Source organism: Pseudophryne corroboree, chromosome 11 (genome assembly GCF_028390025.1).
Source record: "Pseudophryne corroboree isolate aPseCor3 chromosome 11, aPseCor3.hap2, whole genome shotgun sequence".
In the NCBI taxonomy this organism is placed as follows: Eukaryota; Metazoa; Chordata; class Amphibia; order Anura; family Myobatrachidae; genus Pseudophryne; species Pseudophryne corroboree.
In genome coordinates, this window is record NC_086454.1 from 220,868,070 (window position 1) to 220,888,260 (window position 20,191).

The 20,191-nt window shown below is 46.9% G+C and overlaps 1 protein-coding gene across 4 annotated transcripts in view; it reads left to right on the forward strand.

Moving 5' to 3' along the window:
* Window positions 1–20,191, forward strand: part of DUS2 (dihydrouridine synthase 2) — a 625,618-nt gene that overhangs the window by 206,081 nt on the left and 399,346 nt on the right. For 3 of the 4 annotated variants that reach the window (XM_063945271.1, XM_063945269.1, XM_063945272.1), the window contains one exon: window positions 12,105–12,170. The exons of the other annotated variant lie outside the window; for it this stretch is intronic. In XM_063945271.1, the coding sequence (XP_063801341.1) occupies window positions 12,105–12,170 (66 nt within the window). The remainder of the gene's footprint in view (window positions 1–12,104; window positions 12,171–20,191) is intronic. 4 annotated transcript variants of the gene reach the window in all.

Genomic DNA, 20,191 nt, shown 5'->3' on the forward strand with positions numbered 1-20,191 from the left:
ACATTGCAGTTGCTCATCCACAACCTGCTTCACAGCCCCCGGGTCTCTATGTTTGTGGCCATGCAGACCCTGGGCTCTATGATATCGGTATTCGACATGGTGGAATACACACAATTTTAATCCAGGCTGCTACAGCGCCTGTTACTGGCCAGTTGGAACGGCCTCCTGACACACCTCAAGTCTCAGACCCTAATTCTGACGCAGGCGGTTCATCGATCTCTTGCATGGTGGCTTCACATGCCCAACCTGGACAAGGGACGACCTTTCTGGATTCCACACTGGACACTTCTCACCACGGATGCCAGTCTCTGAGGATGGGGAGTAGTCACAGGCAGTCACTCCTTTCAGGGCCATTGGTCCCAAGCAGAAAAGACTCTCCCGATCAATGTGCTAGAGCTCTGAGCAATTTACAGGGATCTTCAAATGCAGGAGCCTACATAAATCGACATAGCGGCACTCGTGCGGCAGCTATATAGGAAGTGTCTCGGATTCTGCCATCTTCATTCAGGGAGTCCTCAACTGAGAGGCAGACTTCCTCAGTCGCCAGGATGTCCACACCGCAGAGTGGACTCTCCACCTGGATGTCTTTCAAATCCTAGTACACAAATGGGGTTTGCCAAACGTGGATCTCATGGCATCCAGACACAACCACAAGGTTCCAATATACAAGAGATACAGAAGCGAACTTCGTGAATGTACTCACAATTCCCTCTAACATATCTCTCCCCCCCCCCCTTCCCCCCAGTATCTTTCCTTCCCAGAGTACTATGCAATTTCAAGAAGGAAGCCGGCAAGCTCATTCTGGTAGCTTCGGTATGGCCTAGACGCCATTGGTTCCTGGATCTGAGGGAACTCTCTGTAGATGAGCTTTTCCGTCTACCTCTTCGGCCAGCTCTGCTATCGCAGGGACCAAATTGTGCCGTTATGGCATGTCTAATTTGCAAATACCTAAAGAAGGCTGAATTAGGGACTGGGAAGTCTTGTTGAAGCTGCTGAAAGGATTTGAAAACACCCTCTTGGTATAGCTGAGCGATTTCTGTGAGGCCATTTCAGAACCAGATATTGTCGTCTGACAGTTGCAGTAGCTCTGTAAATGCAACATTAAACCACACGGGTTTCATTATCAATGTCAGTCCAGTCATAGTAGGAATGGTAAGAAGAAAGAAGAAGGCTGCGCTGCCAGAGGAAAGGACAATATCAATCACTAAGTGTATACATTTTAAGAACAATGTATTAAAAAACAATAACTCATGAAAAAAACAGTATTCTGTGCAAGATAGTATGCCAAATGCATGCATAAAAGTGAGATTTTACCCAGGTGTTGGTTCAGGACATGTGTTTTGTATTCTATAGGATCCGTTCCAAATTTTACCCTTAAATAGTAGAAATGTACAGTTAGAATCCACTGTGGAAAGTCCCTTTCGGGTCCAAATCAAAGTTATCCTGTTCCAAAAGATGAATACCTGACGTGTTTCGCTGCATCAGCCTTGCACCTTTGAAAAAGCTGCAAGGCTGATGCAGCGAAACGTGTCAGATATTCATCTTTTGGAACAGGACAACTTTGATTTGGACCCGAACCAGCCCTCACTGTTCACCAGCTATCCAGAGGAGTCCCAGAGAGGCACCATCCAATCTCCGCACTGCATGAGGTATTCACCATTTCATGGGACATTGCAATTAACCCTCTAGCGGCATATGGAACCTATAATGGACTCTCTAAATATCATCTAAAAGGGACTTTCCACAGTGGATTCTAACTACATTTCTACTATTTAAGGGTAAAATTTGGAACGGATCCTATAGAATACAAAACACATGTCCTGAACCAACACCTGGGTAAAATCTCACTTTTATGCATGCATTTGGCATACTATCTTGCACAGAATACTGTTTTTTTAATGAGTTATTGTTTTTTAATAAATTGTTCTTAAAATTTATACACTTAGTGATTGATATTGTCCTTTCCTCTGGCAGCGCAGCCTTCTTCTATCTTCTTAGTATACCGTACATGGAGTGACTTCCCTCTAAACATAGGCTGCTGCTTAGCCAAGCATCTCGCCTCACAGCGCCCGAATACCTTTGGGTAATACTTACCTTACTCTTGCATAGTAGGAATGGGCATGCCTCCATACAAGTAGGGTGTGACGCAACATAGGTGGGAGTTTCCCTGTAGATGAGCCAGACAGGAAAAAGTGGACTAGGGAGAAGTGGGGTCCCACATGCTCGGCCAGGAACCCCACCGCTGTAGGTCCTCCCCTACCCTGTGCCCAAATCGACATATGCACCAATTGAGCAATTCGCATGTTGAACAAGCTTAAACCCCCATCCGTTTTGGCTTTGACCAAAGCTCTCAGTGCCACCCTAGGCGACCAACCCCCCCAAACAAAAGAGGAGATCAAACTATTAATTTTATCAAAACACTGTTTAGGAATATAAATGGGAGAGAATGTTGAAGGATATAAAAAAATGTGGGTTATACAACCATCTTAATTAAATTTATATGGCCTGTAACCGTCAAGGGTAGTTTTTTCCATTGATGGATCCGACACTTGAATTCATCAGTAATCGGAACTAGATTCTGCTGAACATATGTTTTAACCTTTGGGGAAACATTAATTCCTAAGTATTTGAAGGGGAGGGTCCATTGTAACGGGCTTGAGACAGTCGCGGCCCCAGGGAGGACCGCTGACAATAGGAGGATGCTGGACTTGTTCCAGTTTATTAGTAGGCCTGAGAAGGACCCAAAATTGTTCACTACTTCAAGTAGCTTCAATAGAGAGGCATCTGCATCATTTAAGAACAATAGCATGTCATCCGCGTATAGCGCAATAATAATCAGTATGGTCACCAATCGGAATACCTCTTATGTCAGAGGACCTCCGTATGCATGCAGCGAGGGGCTCAATGGCAAGAGCAAATAAAGCAGGGGATAGTGGACATCCCTGTCTAGTTCCTCGCTCTAGAGGAAAGGATGGCGTAACATATCCATTTATGGTAACACAGGCCCTAGGCATGAAGTATAACAATCTAACCCATTGGAGGAGATTCAAATGTTTGAAAAGTCAGTTGGCAGTCTGTTTTTTCCTAACTAATAGACAGGAAAAAACAGACACCCAACTGACTTTTCAAACATTTGAATCTCCCCCATTGTATGAATTTAGGACCAAAGGCAAACTTCTGGCGTATTTCCCGTAAGGGTATCCATTCCACCGAGTCGAAGGCCTTGGCGGCATCCAAGGATACCACCACTGCCTTCGACTCCGCTCGGCCCTCCCCCTGCACATGACAAAATAATCTGTGCAAGTTTTGAACCATTGCCTTTCCTGGCATAAAGCCAGTCTGATCATCATGGTCTATTGATGCTATAACAGTGTTGAGGCGGACTGCCAACAGCTTAGCTAATACCTTAATATCCCAATAACGAGATTGGGTGGTACATGTCAGGGAGTGTGAGATCCTTACCCGGTTTAGGCAGTACTATGACGATGGCCTCTTGCATTGAAAGGGGGAGACTATTGCGCTCAAATAAATCATTAAATAGTTTTACTAAATATGGAGCAAAGAAATCCTTAAATTGTTTATACACCTCAACTAGTATCCCATCTCCCCAGGCACCTTACGGTTAGGAAACGAGGCAATAGCGGTCTCTATCTCCTCGAGGGTAATATCTGCTTCTAGAGTCTCTCACCTCTTGGGATAAACAGGGCAATTCTATGAGGGCTAAATATGACCATGGGCCCTCATTCCGAGTTGTTCGCTCGCAAGCTGCTTTTAGCAGCTTTGCACACGCTAAGCCACCGCCTACTGGGAGTGAATCTTAGCTTATCAAAATTGCGAACGAAAGATTCTCAAAATTGCGAATAGACAGTTCTTAGCAGTTTCTGAGTAGCTCCAGACTTACTCGGCATCTGCGATCAGTTCAGTGCTTGTCGTTCCTGGTTTGACGTCACAAACACACCCAGCGTTCGTCCAGACACTCCTCCGTTTCTTCAGCCACTCCCGCGTTTTTCCCAGAAACGGTAGCGTTTTTTCGCACACACCCATAAAACGGCCTGTTTCCGCCCAGAAACACCCACTTCCTGTCAATCACACTCCGATCACCAGAACGAAGAAAAATCCTCGTAATGCCGTGAGTAAAATACCTAACTGCATAGCAAATTTACTTGGCGCAGTCGCAGTGCGGACATTGCGCATGCGCATTAGTGACTAATCGCTCCGTTGCGAGAAAAAAATACAGAGCGAACAACTCGGAATGACCACCATAGTTGTTGCAGAGAATATGTTACCCTAGATGCATATAGAGTCGAAAAATAAAAAAGGAAAACCTGGGCAATATCCGGTATGGTGTAATGTATAGTACCCTGAGGGTCCCTCATCTGTTGTATAGAAGTGCTCTCTCTCTCACCCCTGGATAAATAAGCCAGATAACTGCCAGCAGTATCTGCTTGGTAGTACTGGGCATGTTTTGAGAAGAGTAGCTTACGCCTGGACTTATCCAACAGACAATCTGTCCATGCCTTCCTCGCCGTATCCCACCTCAGTCTATTTTCAGGGATACTGTCCGCCAAATATAAAGTCTCAGTGTCATGACAGGCCCTCTCTAGGCTATATTCCTCCTCCCTCGCATGTTTTTTTAACTTTAGCGATTTGTTGAATAAAGGATCCCGCGTTGTGGCCTTAAAGGCGTTGTGTTTAATTAAAGGGTCCTAATATGAGACATTATGATGTACAAATTCCCTCCTTTACCCAATCATGGGCCTAATTCTGAGTTGATCGCAGCATCAAATTTGTTAGCAATTGAGCAAAACCATGTGCACTGCAGGAGGGGCATGTGCAGAGAGAGTTAGATTTGGTTGGGGCATGTTCACACTGAAATTAAATTGCAGTGTAAAAATAAAGCAGCCAGTATTTACCCTGCATGGAATCAAAATAATCCCAAATCTAACTCTCTCTGCAAATGTTATATCTGCCCCTCCCTGCAGTGCACATGGTTTTGCCCAATTGCTAACAAACTTGCTGCTGCGATCAACTCAGAATTACCCCACATGTTGGAATCCTCAGACAGTAGAGTTAAACAGAACCGGTCAAGTTTACACATCCTGGTACCCTGTGCCGTTGCGTTATCTACAATTACCATGACAGGAGAGTGATCCGAAATGCCTCTGTAAATATTGAACATCTGTCAATTTAGGGACTAGGTCAGGAGAAACTAAGGCCAAATCAATTCTTGAAAAGGAGCGAAAACTTGGCGAGTGGCAGGAGTACTGCGCCATGGTCGGATGTCTGATTCTCCATATGTCAAGTAAATCCAGTTCCTGTAGCAACCTGGCAAATGGAGTAGGAGACACAGGTGGCATCGGGGATACACTCGAGGCCTCGCTCCACCTTTCCAGCGACCGGTCTACAACATTGTTAAAGTCCCCATTACAGAGAATAGGAGCAGAGGGAGACGTGGCCACAAAAGCCATAGCGTCTCAAGACTTCATTATTATAAAGAGGGGGTACATACACTGCAAGGAGGTGCATGAGCATTCTATTAAAATATGCTCTTAAAAAAACTTATCGCCCATATTTATCAATTTGACTATGTATCAAGTGAAAGTGAATGTGTGTTTTTGATAAGGTCCGAAACTCCTCTCGCATTATTAGAGAAAGTGGAGTGATAGTGCAAGCCCACCCAGGGTTTCTTGAAAGCCAATGTCTTTGAGCCAGTTAAGTGGGTCTCTGAAAGGCAGACAATATCTGCCTTGTATTTCTTCACCTGTGTCAAAACCAATGTGCGTTTAATACGATCGTTCAGGCCACGCACATTCCAACCGAGCACGCGGAGCCCTAGTATGTCTACAGCCATTGGTGTACATCAAATTGTGTCATAGGAAACGGACCAATAATAGAAATTGAGGTATATAAGGTAAAGAAGCACCATGCCCGACCCGCACAGTGTAAATCCATGGGTGAAAATACAGTAAGTAACAGTGACAAATATATGTGATTAAGTCTCGCAGGTCCCCAGCACATAATTATACACAACCAAATCAGTATATGAAATGCGATAGCATTGCAACCTAGGAAATACCACATACTAAATATATGAGACTCAAGATATGTACATGAAGAAAACAACAAACGAACAACCCACCCTTCGCCCACCCGGTATATCCATTCAAACTTAGATACACTTGGATCATCGTAACAGAATACTTAAAAAGAACAAGCGAAAAATAAGTAAATAATTATAAACCCAAGGGTATAGAGATGTAGAAAAAAGAGAAAAACCAGTGGGTAATGCGTACCGGTCAGTAAGCAATAATAAGCAAAATACAAAACCGGGAAAAAGAATTAATGAAAACACATATTATGAAACATATTCACCACAAGAGTCATCAGTTAGGGGCCCAAGGCCCTCGCTCCCTCTCGAGCTGTGTTAAAAAAAAAATGGGTAGTGCCATTGTGTATCACTCTGACCCGAGCTGGAAATAGCATGGAATATTGAATTTGGCGTTCCAATAGCAGAAGGGGAGACGGTGTGCTAGTTCAACAGTAAATTGCTAGGTCAGAGATGCGTTGTTCAGCCTCCCCTATCCTCTCACAGACTTTTTGCATGTCATGCCTAATCAGGGAAATGTCAGACTGGACCTGGCCAACTTTATCTGTAACTCTCTGCTCTGATGCCGTAATAGCCAGCAAGATCTGTTGAGTAGACTGCGGCACCAGCTCAGCAGAAGAACTCCCGATGGCGATGCAGGTGGGGGAGAGCTACTATTCTGTTGCGACTGTGAAGCCGATTGTGAGCCTATAGCATATTTTTCTAATTTAGCTGCAGCTGAGCTGCCTGATTTAACCATGATGGCTAAAAGTAGCGGTCAATGTAAGATAGAAATAGAACAGTCACTGGTAACGTACACTGACATACAGTTCCCTGCGTCACAGTCGCTGGGTTCACGAGAGTTCATACATAGGTAGTGTAACGATATGGAAGAAAATAGACAGTAGGTAGTCGGTTGTAGCGGGTGTAAAAAGACTCTAAAGGTGAGATCACAGTAGCTTGTCAAACTGGAGTGCACCTCTCCTCACATATATATCCGTGCCCAGCGTTAAAATATGCTTCCCTGCATTCTCAGGCACCCACACCATATAACTGTGCGGGCAGCTGGAGGAGAGATGGTGGGACTGATGGGGAGTGAGGGGGAACAAGAATGGGAGGCAAGAGCTGCTCACCGCTACCAGCTTACACTTCTCCTGGCGGGCACAGGACTCCAGTACACACAGTGTGTAAGATGGCGGCGGCACTTCCGGTCCCCTCTCCAGCGCGTCCAAACAGCAAAATGCAGAAGCTGAGTCTGCGGCAGCGGGAGTCATGATCCTCGGCTCCAGGACAGGACACACTCCCACAGCAGCTTGGTGATGAGCGGCCGCCAACACCCCGGGGTAACAGGATATGTAAGCAGGATTTTAGCGGAGCGCTGGCTCCCTGCTTCTTACTGCATGCCGGCCAAGCCACGAACCCCCACACCTGTGTTTGATGGCGTCGCTCCTGAGGCTTCCCTCCTAAGGGAAAAATGCTTCCCCTGTGTAGTAATTCAGACTATGCTTCAGGCTTGAAAATCAGCCTCAGCCCGCATATATTACCGTGTATGGCACTCCTACTTCCAATGGTGTGCTCATCGTCACTATGATCCTAAAGTTCTCAGGATCCCTAGGCTGTCACCTTCTCATTAATTACTGAACATCTGCTTGTGTTACTTTGTATCAGACATTACTATTCATATAAATACTTTTGTTCATTGTTTGTGGTTTCATTATTGCATATCCCCTTCTACATAGCACCACTTATTTCTTTATTTGTGGAGTGTTAACATTCATTGCACTACCCCTTGTTGGCACACCACTGCTTGCATAACTTTTGTGTGTGGGGATTTCCATACCATGTCTTCCAAGGGCAAAGCACCCAGGGAAGTCGGTGCTCCTGTGTTGTTTAACAATAGAACTTGTACTTCTATACTGTCTACTCAGGCTCCAGGCAACGATGGTCTCTGTGTCTGGTGTTTCATAGCTACGCAGCAGGAGGTTCCTTAGGCCACAGCTTCCAGACAGGAACCGGCGTAGGCTTCCACGCATTCACAGGCCATGTTGCAGTTAGTTAATCAGTTTGCAACCCTCAGGCTCACTCCCCTTACTAGTGTACCTACAGGCGTGGCCAAGGTTGCCAACGTAATACCATCTCAGCATGATTCACAGCTATCTGCCTTAGAACCACAGAGGATACTCTCCTTTAATCAGGCAGTGTAGGGGTTGGTGCAAGTGTCTGCATCTTTACAGTAGATGCTAGAGAGACCGTAATGTACATCTAAGCGCAGACTCTCCAGGTAAGAAAGTTTCCCTGGACTACGAGGAAAATGTGTCTGTTACCTCGGATATTTTTACCTCCTCTATCCCGCATGTCTTACCTACCACAGGTGGATATAGAGGCCCTGATCAAGGCAGTTAAGTCTGTTCTTCTGATCAAGGATTCAGAGCAGACCCCTAATTCCAGCGCACTTGTATTTAAACGTCAGAAGAGGGTAAATGCTTAACTTTTTTTTTTTTTGTGCAACTTGAGGACCTCCTAGTGGAGGCATGGGCTCGCCCTAATAGGTGCTTCCAAGTTTCTAAACGCATTGCTGTTTTTTTTCCCCACTACCAGCTGTGAATTGGCCCAAATGGGAATCCCCTCTTCCGGTTGTTGATCACATTGCCCGCCTAGTTAAGAATACTGCCCTCCCTTTCCCTAACATGGCATCCTTCAAGGATCTGATGGATTGGAAACTGTAAACTTTACTCAAGGCGATTATTGTAATATGGGTGCAATTGTATGTCCAGCCCTCGTGTCCGCCTGGATAGCTAAGGCCATCGAACGGTGGGCAGATTCCCTGGAGGATGGCTTCCATTCTGGTACCCATAGAAACGAGCTATTGTCCCTAGTAGAGCATATCATGGAGGCAGGCTCCTATCTTGACGAGGCAGCAATTGGCACAGGTATACTAACCTCTAAAGTGTGGGCATCTGCTATGGCAGCTAGGGGAGCCCTCTGTGTTTGTTCCTGGTGCACTGACGCAGACTCCAAGAAGGCCCTTTGTCATGATCCTGACTTACCTCTGCCATCATTCCTGCAGTTCTGTGTTTGCTGCTCACTAGGTTTAGCCACTTCCAAGGGTGGTCAGTGGTCTACATCCCTAGGGTAAAAAAAATTGTGAGGTAGACTTCCTAAGCCACCAGGGTGTTCCCTCGGACAAGAGACCTCTTTCAGCACCTGGTTCTCTGCTGGGGCTTACCAGACACTGACATGATGGCATCTCGGCACAACCACAAACTGCACCAGAGATTTCGGAGCTTTTCTAGTGGATTCCCTGGAGGTACGGTGGACCTTCCCTCTCATGTTTCTTTTCCCTCTAATCTCAACTGATATTTGCGGATCCTCCGAGGTTGGTATGGAGGTTGGCACGGTATGCAGCTCTTCTAAGCCTGTTCATTGACGTTTCACTGTCTGGCACATCTCACTTTGACGAGGTGACTCTGGACACATCTGTCCTTATAGCTATAGTTTTCTGAAGTTCGGTCATTCGTACCATGCTCGTTGCCCGAAAACCTTCTGCCGGGATTTATCACTGGATTTGGAGAACTTACTTTGGTGTTCGGCTAGAAATTTTAACCCCAAATCGTTCCGAGACTAGCAAGTCCTTTACTGCATGCGGGTCTTGTTTTCGGCCTTTGCCTATCTTCATTGAACGTGCAAGTTTTAGCCCTCTCTGTGGTCTTTTGGAGACAGATTATGCTGTTGCTTGATGTAGGAACCTTCCCACAGGGTGTCCTCCACGTACAGCCTCTGTTTGTACTTTGGGGTAGCTCCGTGGTTCTTAGGCTCTTCATTCATCACCTTTTGCATCCTTGGACACCATGGATATTTGTTAGCTTATTTGGAAACTGTCTTCTTTCTTGCCAAAACATCAGCCTGGCGGGTGTCCGATTTGAGCGCTTTGTCTTGTCACTCTCTGTTACTAATTTTTTACTGAGACCAGGCTGTCCTTCGGACACGATTGGGCTACCTTCCTAATGTAGTATCCAGGTTTCACATCAACCAGGTAATCGTGGTCCATTCTTTACAAGTGCCAGACTCTTCGCTGGAGGAGGCCTCCTCGGATGTTGTGAGGGCCCTCTGGATTTATGTTTACAGGACAAAATCTCTCTGTAAAACAGATTTTCTCTTTATCCTGTATTATTTTTACAAATAATGCTGACCGGCTACTAAGCAGACTTTGGCCAGATAGCTCTATTTGACTATACGCCACACTTATTCTGTGGTGGACCTTCCTGCCCTAGCTGTGGTGACCAGTTAGTGAGAACTTCTTTGGCAACTGGTCATGGTGCATCAGTGGAGCAGCTTTGTAAGGCAGTCATGTGGTCGTTTGCACATTCGATTCTCAAATTCTATGCCTTTGACACCTTCGCCACCCCCTGATTACAACTTTTGGGCGAAGGGTCCTCGGCGCAGCTCAGGAGCATCCCCCTTCCTTAGGCTGTATGCTGGGGTGTCCCAGAGCTATTCCCCTATGTCCCCCTATGGAGAAGGAAGAAAAGGAGGTTTATGGTAGACTTACCATGGTTAAATCTTTGCGAGGTACACTGGATTCCACAAGGAATACATTGGGGTGTAGAGTTGGATCTTGATCCAAGGCACCAACAGGCTAAAGCTTTGACTGTTCCCAGGATGCACTGCACTGCCTCCTCTATAACCCCGCCTACGGGCACTGGAGCACAGTTTCGTTAACCAGTCCAGTGCAGTAGCAGGTAAAAGAGACGGGAGATGTTAGTCACATAGAACCACATTCTCACGACAGGAGAAGGGACCAGTCTCTAATGCCATACAAACCCAAAGAAGCTAAGTGCGTCAGGGTGGGCGCCCTGTGGAACCCAGTGTACCTCGCAGAAAGAGATTTAACAAAGGTAAGTTTTTACTATAAATCTCCTTTTCTGCAGCGGGGTACACTGGGATTCCACAGGGAATAAATCGGGGATGTCCTAAAGCAGTTCCTCATGGGAGGTGACGCACCATAGCGGGCACAAGAACTCGGCGTCCAAAGGAAGCATCCTGGGAGGCGGAAGTATCAAAGGCATAGAACCTAATGAACGTGTTCACAGAGGACCACGTAGCCACCTTGCACAATTGTTCAGCGGACGGGCCACAGCGGGCCGTCCAAAAAGGTCCCACAGACCGAGTAGAATGGGCTTTAATAGCAGCAGGAGCTGGGAGTCCCAGCCTGTGCATAGGTTTGTGCAATCACCATTCTAATCCATCTGGCCAGGGTTTGCTTATTCGCAGGCCGGCCACGTTTGTGAAAACCAAAAAGAACAAAAAGGATATCTGACCTGATGAAGGCAGTCCTCTCCACGTAGATACGGAGAGCCCATACCACATCTAAAGACCGTTCTTTGGAAGACCAACCAGAAGAGATTAAAGCCAGAACCACAATCTCTTGGTTAATATGGAAAGAAGATACCACTTAGGTAGATAACCGGGGCGACTGCCAGTATATTTTTGGATTGTGGAAGGAAACCAGAGTACCCGGAGGAAACCCACTCAAGTACAGGGAGAATATACAAACTCCACACAGTTAAGGCCATGCTGGGAATTGAACCCATGACCTTAGTGCTGTGAGGCATTAATGCTAACCATTACACCAGCCGTACTGCCCGTATTTGGACCTGAGTGTGTGCCGGTCTTCCTTATTCTCACTCTTTGCCTTGGGCTTGCTAATAACTAGCTGCCTTTGGCTGGGGTCAGGGCATAGGGGAGAGGTAGCCTGGGCTGCTGGGAAAAAAAAAGTTAACCCTTTGGTGCCCAGACTCAAAAGCATATAGTCAGTGTACAGCCTGTGTCCCCTATGGAACCAAAGAAACAGGATTTAACAGGTAAGCACATAAATCTTTTTTTTCAAGCATTTTCTATAATTTTGTGTGTTCAGAATGCATGATAAAAAAATTAAATTGTGACTAGACCCAAACATAAATTTTATTTATCAACATGATTCTAAAACGTATCTTGAGTTACTGAATATTTTCTTCCACAGATACTGAAAACATTGGTAAACGGTATTTCTAAACCAGTCACCTGTAAGATACGTATCCTTCCTACGGTAAGATCACTGCCCTGTCCCACTGAGTTTTACTGATTTATTGATATGGCAGTACTTAAATTAACTTTCCAGTTACACATTTCCAATTCATCCTTCTTGCTCCCACCTCAAAAGCCCTCACCCTTATATTTCTAATTTTATATTGCATCACACTTCCTACCATTGTCCGTTACTCTTGTCCTTGAACGGTGCTTTGACTCCCCCCTGATAAACACATCTTACAGCCTCAATACACCACATATCGGGAGATGCCTGGCGCGAGTGAGCTGACATGTCCTGTGCATCTCTGCTAGTGTCAGTTGTCTTTTTTTCTGGGGGGAGGGTTGGGCTGAATATATGTATGATGCGAATAGGACGCGGCAGGAGATTGTGCTGGTTTAGTTAATATGTGACACTTGTATATCTATGTGCGACTTAGTCTGTATATGAAGCACAAAGGAACTTGACATGGAAAAAAAACCACTGCATTGTAGCACTTTGTATGCAGATTTACACTCTGGGCCTAATTCAGCACGGATCGTAGATGTGCGAAAAAAAAGTAAATCTACGATCCATTTCTCTGACATGCAGGTGGACCCTCAGCACAGGGCAAGTCCGCCCGCATACCAGATCCAGTCCCCACGCAAACATGCGAAAGCATCGCATGACAGCGATGCTTTTGCAAGTTTAGCGTAGCCCTCTACCTACACTGCCCAGCTGTGAAGGCAGGCGGCTACCCACCATGTTTCAGGTCGCAGAAGCTGCGTGTGATGTCACGCAGCCACCACGGTCTGTCCCACAAACGATCTGGGGGTGCCTGCGTTGTCCTGACCATGCTCCGAAACCGCTCCTGCGATGCCCCCCTCCCTGTGAACGTGACATCTGTCGCATCTCACAATGTGCGCAAGCGCATTGTGGCTGCTGCTCATGCACACACTTGATAGGGCTTCAGCATGTTCCGTGCTGAATTAAGCCCTCAGTCGAACACAGATTTAGAAGTGTCACAAATCTAATTAATCATAGTCTCCTGATGCGTCCTAGTCACATTGACTAAGATGCATTTTCCCCCCTCCAAAAAAAAGACACCCTGATGCTAGCAGTCTCATGGAACCTGGCATGCCAAGATGAGCTGTTTGGCACTACTGTAGCAAAGATGTATGAGGACATATCTGTACTTTCACTTCCAAGACTACTGTACTTCTGCTCACACTCTTTCCCACCAGTCACCAAAGTGTCAAATGCTCTTTATAAATCCACCTGTTCATTTAAGCTTATAGTTCTCTCCCATCCAATTCCAATTTCTCTATCGTCCTAAGTGGATGCTGGGGTTCCTGAAAGGACCATGGGGAATAGCGGCTCCGCAGGAGACAGGGCACAAAAGTAAAGCTTTTACAGGTCAGGTGGTGTGTACTGGCTCCTCCCCCTATGACCCTCCTCCAGACTCCAGTTAGATTTTTGTGCCCGGCCGAGAAGGGTGCAATTCTAGGTGGCTCTCATAAAGAGCTGCTTAGAGAGTTTAGCTTAGGTTTTTTATTTTACAGTGATTCCTGCTGGCAACAGGATCACTGCAACGAGGGACAGAGGGGAGAAGAAGTGAACTCACCTGCGTGCAGGATGGATTGGCTTCTTGGCTACTGGACATGAAGCTCCAGAGGGACGATCACAGGTACAGCCTGGATGGTCACCGGAGCCACGCCGCCGGCCCCCTCACAGATGCTGAAGCAAGAAGAGGTCCAGAATCGGCGGCTGAAGACTCCTGCAGTCTTCTTAAGGTAGCGCACAGCACTGCAGCTGTGCGCCATTTTCCTCTCAGCACACTTCACACGGCAGTCACTGAGGGTGCAGGGCGCTGGGGGGGGGGCGCCCTGGGAGGCAAATGAAAACCTTTAAAAAGGCTAAAAATACCTCACATATAGCCCCAGAGGCTATATGGAGATATTTACCCCTGCCTAAATGTACTAAATAGCGGGAGACGAGCCCGCCGGAAAAGGGCGGGGCCTATCTCCTCAGCACACGGCGCCATTTTCTGTCACAGCTCCGCTGGTCAGGAAGGCTCCCAGGTCTCTCCCCTGCACTGCACTACAGAAACAGGGTATAACAGAGAGGGGGGGCAAAATAAATGGCAATATATTAATATAAAAGCAGCTATAAGGGAGCACTTAATCATAAGGCTATCCCTGTCATATATAGCGCTTTTTGGTGTGTGCTGGCAGACTCTCCCTCTGTCTCCCCAAAGGGCTAGTGGGTCCTGTCTTCGTATAGAGCATTCCCTGTGTGTCTGCTGTGTGTCGGTACGTGTGTGTCGACATGTATGAGGACGTTATTGGTGTGGAGGCGGAGCAATTGCCAAATATGAGGATGTCACCTTCTAGGGGGTCGACACCAGAATGGATGCCTTTATTTGTGGAATTACGGGATAGCGTCAACTCGCTTAAGCAGTCGTTTGCCGACATGAGGCGGCCGGACACTCAATTAGTGCCTGTCCAGGCGCCTCAAACACCGTCAGGGGCTGTAAAACGCCCCTTGCCTCAGTCGGTCGACACAGACCCAGACACAGGCACTGATTCCGGTGGTGAAGGTGACGAATCAACCGTATTTTCCAGTAGGGCCACACGTTATATGATTTTGGCAATAAAGGAGATGTTACATTTAGCTGATACTACAGGTACCACTAAACAGGGTATTATGTGGGGTGTGAAAAAACTACCAGTAGTTTTTACCGAATCAGAAGAATTAAATGACGTGTGTGATGAAGCGTGGGGTGCCCCGATAAAAAACTGCTAATTTCAAAGAAGTTATTGGCTTTATACCCTTTCCCGCCAGAGGTTAGGGAGCGCTGGGAAACACCTCCTAGGGTGGACAAAGCGCTAACACGCTCATCAAAACAAGTGGCGTTACCCTCTCCTGAGACGGCCGCACTTAAAGATCCATCAGATAGGAGGATGGAAAATATCCAAAAAGGTATATACACACATGCAGGTGTTATACTACGACCAGCTATTGCGACTGCCTGGATGTGCAGTGCTGGGGTAGTTTGGTCAGAGTCCCTGATCGAAAATATTGATACCCTGGACAGGGACAATATTTTACTGTCGTTAGAACAAATAAAGGATGCATTTCTTTATATGCGTGATGCACAGAGAGATATCTGCACACTGGCATCACGGGTAAGTGCTATGTCCATTTCGGCCAGAAGAGCTTTATGGACACGACAGTGGACAGGCGATGCGTAGAGGAGTTATTTGGGGTCGGTCTATCGGATTTGGTGGCCACGGCTACGGCCGGGAAATCCACCTTTCTACCTCAAGTCACTCCCCAACTGAAAAAGGCACCGACCTTTCAACCGCAGCCCTTTCGTTCCTTTAAAAATAAGAGAGCAAAGGGCTATTCATATCTGCCACGAGGCAGAGGACGAGGGAAGAGACAGCAACAGGCAGCTCCTTCCCAGGAACAGAAGCCCTCCCCGGCTTCTACAAAAGCCTCAGCATGACGCTGGGGCTTCGCAAGCGGACTCGGGGGCGGTAGGCGGTCGTCTCAAGAATTACAGCGCGCAGTGGGCTCACTCGCAGGTAAATCCCTGGATCCTGCAGATAATATCTCAGGGGTACAGGTTGAAATTAGAGACAGAGCCACCTCGCCGTTTCCTGAAGTCTGCTTTACCAACGTCCCCCTCAGAAAGGGAGACGGTTTTGGAAGCCATTCACAAGCTGTATTCTCAGCAGGTGATAGTCAAGGTACCTCTTCTACAACAAGGGAAGGGGTATTATTCCACTCTTTTTGTGGTACCGAAGCCGGATGGCTCGGTAAGGCCTATTCTAAATCTGAAGTCCTTGAACCTGTACATAAAGAAGTTCAAGTTCAAGATGGAGTCACTCAGAGCAGTGATAGCGAACCTGGAAGAAGGGGACTTTATGGTATCCTTGGACATCAAGGATGCGTATCTCCACGTTCCAATTACCCCTCACACCAGGGGTACCTCAGGTTCGTTGTACAAAACTGTCACTATCAGTTTCAGACGCTGCCGTTTGGTTTGTCCACGGCACCTCGGGTCTTTACAAAGGTAATGGCCGAGATAATATTTCTTCTTCGAAGAAAAGGCGTATTAATTATCCCATACTTGGACGATCTCCTAATAAGGGCAAGGTCCAGAGAACAGCTAGAGATGGGTTTAGCACTATCTCAAGAGGTGCTAAAGCAGCACGGATGGATTCTGAATATTCCAAAATCCCAATTAATGCCGACAACTCGTCTGCTGTTCCTGGGGATGATTCTGGACACAGTTCAGAAAAAGGTTTTTCTTCCCGAAGAAAAAGCCAAGGAGTTATCTGACCTGGTCAGGAACCTCCTAAAACCAGGAAAGGTGTCTGTACATCAATGCACAAGAGTCCTGGGAAAAAAAAAAAAGAAAAAAAAAAATGGTAGCTTCTTACGAAGCAATCCCTTTCGGCAGATTCCATGCAAAGGGATCTGTTGGACAAATGGTCAGGGTCGCATCTTCAGATGCACCTGCGGATAACCCTGTCGCCGAGGACAAGGGTATCTTTTCTGTGGTGGTTGCAGGAGGCTCATCTATTGGAGGGCCGCAGATTCGGCATGCAGGATTGGATCCTGGTGACCACGGAGGCCAGCCTGAGAGGCTGGGGAGCAGTCACACAGGGAAGAAATTTCCAGGGAGTGTGGTCGAGCCTGAAAAAGTCTCTTCACATAAGCATTCTGGAACTAAGAGCAATCTACAATGCTCTAAGCCAGGCGGAACCTCTGCTTCAAGGAAGACCGGTGTTGATCCAGTCGGACAACATCACGGCAGTCGCCCATGTAAACAGACAGGGCGGCACAAGAAGCAGGAGGGCAATGGCAGAAGCTGCCAGGATCCTTCGCTGGGCGGAGAATCACGTGATAGCACTGTCAGCAGTATTCATCCCGGGCGTGGACAACTGGGAAGCAGACTTCCTCAGCAGACACGACCTTCTCCCGGGAGAGTGGGGACTTCATCCAGAAGTTTTCCACATGCTATTAAACCGTTGGGTAAAACCAATGGTGGACATGATGGCGTCTCGCCTCAACAAAACACTGGACAGGTATTGCGCCAGGTCAAGAGATCCGCAGGCAATAGCTGTGGACGCGCTGGTAACACCTTGGGTGTACCAGTCGGTATATGTGTTTCCTCCTCTGCCTCTCATACCAAAGGTATTGAGGATTATACGGCAAAGAGGAGTAAGACTAGTGGCTCCGGATTGGCCAAGAAGGACTTGGTACCCGGAACTTCAAGAGATGGTCACGGACGATCCGTGGCCTCTACTTCTGAGAAGGGACCTGCTTCAGCAGGGTACTTGTCTTTTTCAAGACTTACCGCGGCTGCGTTTGACGGCATGGCGTTTGAATGCCAGATCCTAAAAGGAAAAGGCATTCCAGAAGAAGTCATTCCTACCTTGATAAAGGCAAGGAAGGAAGTCACCGCGAAGCATTATCGCCGTATTTGGCGAAAATATGTTGCGTGGTGCGAGCAGCGGTGTGCTCCGATGGAGGAATTTCAACTGGGTCGTTTTCCTACATTTCCTGCAATCAGGATTGTCTATGGGTCTCAAATTGGGATCTATTAAGGTTCAAATTTCGGCCCCATCAATATTCTTCCAAAAAGAATTGGCCTCAGTCCCTGAGGTCCAGATTTTTATCAAAGGAGTACTGCATATACAGCCTCCTGTGGTGCCTAAGGTGGCACCGTGGGATCTAAATGTAGTTTTAGATTTCCTCAAATCCAATTGGTTTGAACCACTAAAGAATGTGGATTTGAAATATCTCACATGGAAAGTGACTATGTTACTGGCCCTGGCTTCGGCCGGGAGAGTATCTGAACTGGCGGCTTTGTTTTATAAAAGCCCTTATTTAATTTTCCATTCGACATAGGGCAGAGCTGCGGACGCGTACGCATTTTCTCCCTAAGGTGGTATCAGCGTTTCACCTGAACCAGCCTATTGTAGTGCCTGCGGCTACAGACGACTTGAAGGACTCCAAGTTGTTGGACGTTGTCAGAGCCTTAAAAATATACATTAAAGGACGGCTGGAGTCAGAAAATCTGACTCGCTGTTTATACTGTATGCACCCAACAAGTTGGGTGCACCTGCTTCTAAGCAGTCGATTGCTCGTTGGATTTGTAACAAAATTCAACTTGTACATTCTGTGGCAGGCCTGCCACAGCCTAAATCTGTTAAGGCCCATTCCGCAAGGAAGGTGGGCTCATCTTGGGCGGCTGCCCGAGGGGTCTCGGCATTACAACTCTGCCGAGCAGCTACGTGGTCAGGGGAGAACACGTTTGTAAATTTTTACAAATTTGATACCCTGGCAAAGGAGGACCTGGAGTTCTCTCATTCGGTGCTGCAGAGTCATCCGCACTCTCCCGCCCGTTTGGGAGCTTTGGTATAATCCCCATGGTCCTTTCAGGAACCCCAGCATCCACTTAGGACGATAGAGAAAATAAGAATTTACTTACCGATAATTCTATTTCTCGGAGTCCGTAGTGGATGCTGGGCGCCCATCCCAAGTGCGGATTATCTGCAATACTTGTACATAGTTATTGTTAACTAATTCGGGTTATTGTTTAGGAAGCCATCTTTCAGAGGCTCCTCTGTTATCATACTGTTAACTGGGTTTAGATCACAAGTTGTACGGTGTGATTGGTGTGGCTGGTATGAGTCTTACCCGGGATTCAAAATCCTCCCTTATTGTGTACGCTCGTCCGGGCACAGTACCTAACTGGAGTCTGGAGGAGGGTCATAGGGGGAGGAGCCAGTACACACCACCTGACCTGTAAAAGCTTTACTTTTGTGCCCTGTCTCCTGCGGAGCCGCTATTCCCCATGGTCCTTTCAGGAACCCCAGCATCCACTACGGACTCCGAGAAATAGAATTATCGGTAAGTAAATTCTTATTTTTTTGCTCACCCACACTACATCTGCCTACAGTCTCACTCCATGTTGTCTCCCGTACCGTGTCTCAGCCTAGTCTCTCCCGTTCATTTGTAAATACTCAGAAGCTAGGACTGTACATTCCCACATGTTCATTATTGTTTTATTTCTCCTTTCTGCTCTGTGATAATAGTAATTAACTCAGGATACACAGCAAATCTAATTGCCTAGCAAGGATGTGCTATATCAAGGAAATAAGAGCCCCATTTAATAATGTGTCTTATTACCAAAGGCATATTTAGTTTTGTATCGCAGTGATACTATGGAATATGCTGTTTTTATTTAACATTATTTCTCTTATGTCCTAAAGGATGCTGGGGTCCACATTAGTACCATGTGGTATAGACGGGTCCACTAGGAGCCATTGGCACTTTTAAGAGTTTGAGAGTGTGGGCTGGCTCCTCCCTCTATGCCCCTCCAACCAGACCCAGTTTAGAAAATGTGCCTGGAGGAGACGGTCACAGCTAAGGGAGCTGTACAGAGCTTCTTTACAAAAAGTTTATTTCTCTGGCTGGGTCCACAGGATTATCCACAGGATAACATTGGGATATTGTCGAGCGACAGCGAAAATGGCACCAACACGGTCACAAGCTTTCTGGCCTCCACTATATAGTCCCGCCCACTGACTCAGTCAGATCAGTTTTTTGCTTGGTGAGGCAGGAAGCCGCATGGTCACAGGGCTGCTGTAAATAAAGCAGCCTAAAGCATTTATTATTTTATTTTTTATAGACTTACTATATTGTTTTTTTGAGCGACTTCTCTTAACAGCGTCTTAAACGCTTATTAGAAAGAGTCGCTCCAACAACTCCCCACCGGGTCGCAACAACGCTTACCGTCGGGTATTAGTGCTGTCTCGACGGGCGTCTGTGTCGGATGTCCTAGCAGGTCCAGCAGACGTAACCAGGCTGTGGCCGGAGCATTGGGAGACGGTGAGCCTGTGGTCTTCCTCTTACTAGAGGGGTCAGGAAACAGCTACACTGATTTGGTGGAGACTACAAACAGTGTGTTGATGCGCCGAACATCTCGAGTGTGACAGCGCTACGCTCCGGGGATCATAGGCGTCAGGACTAGGTAGAGGTCG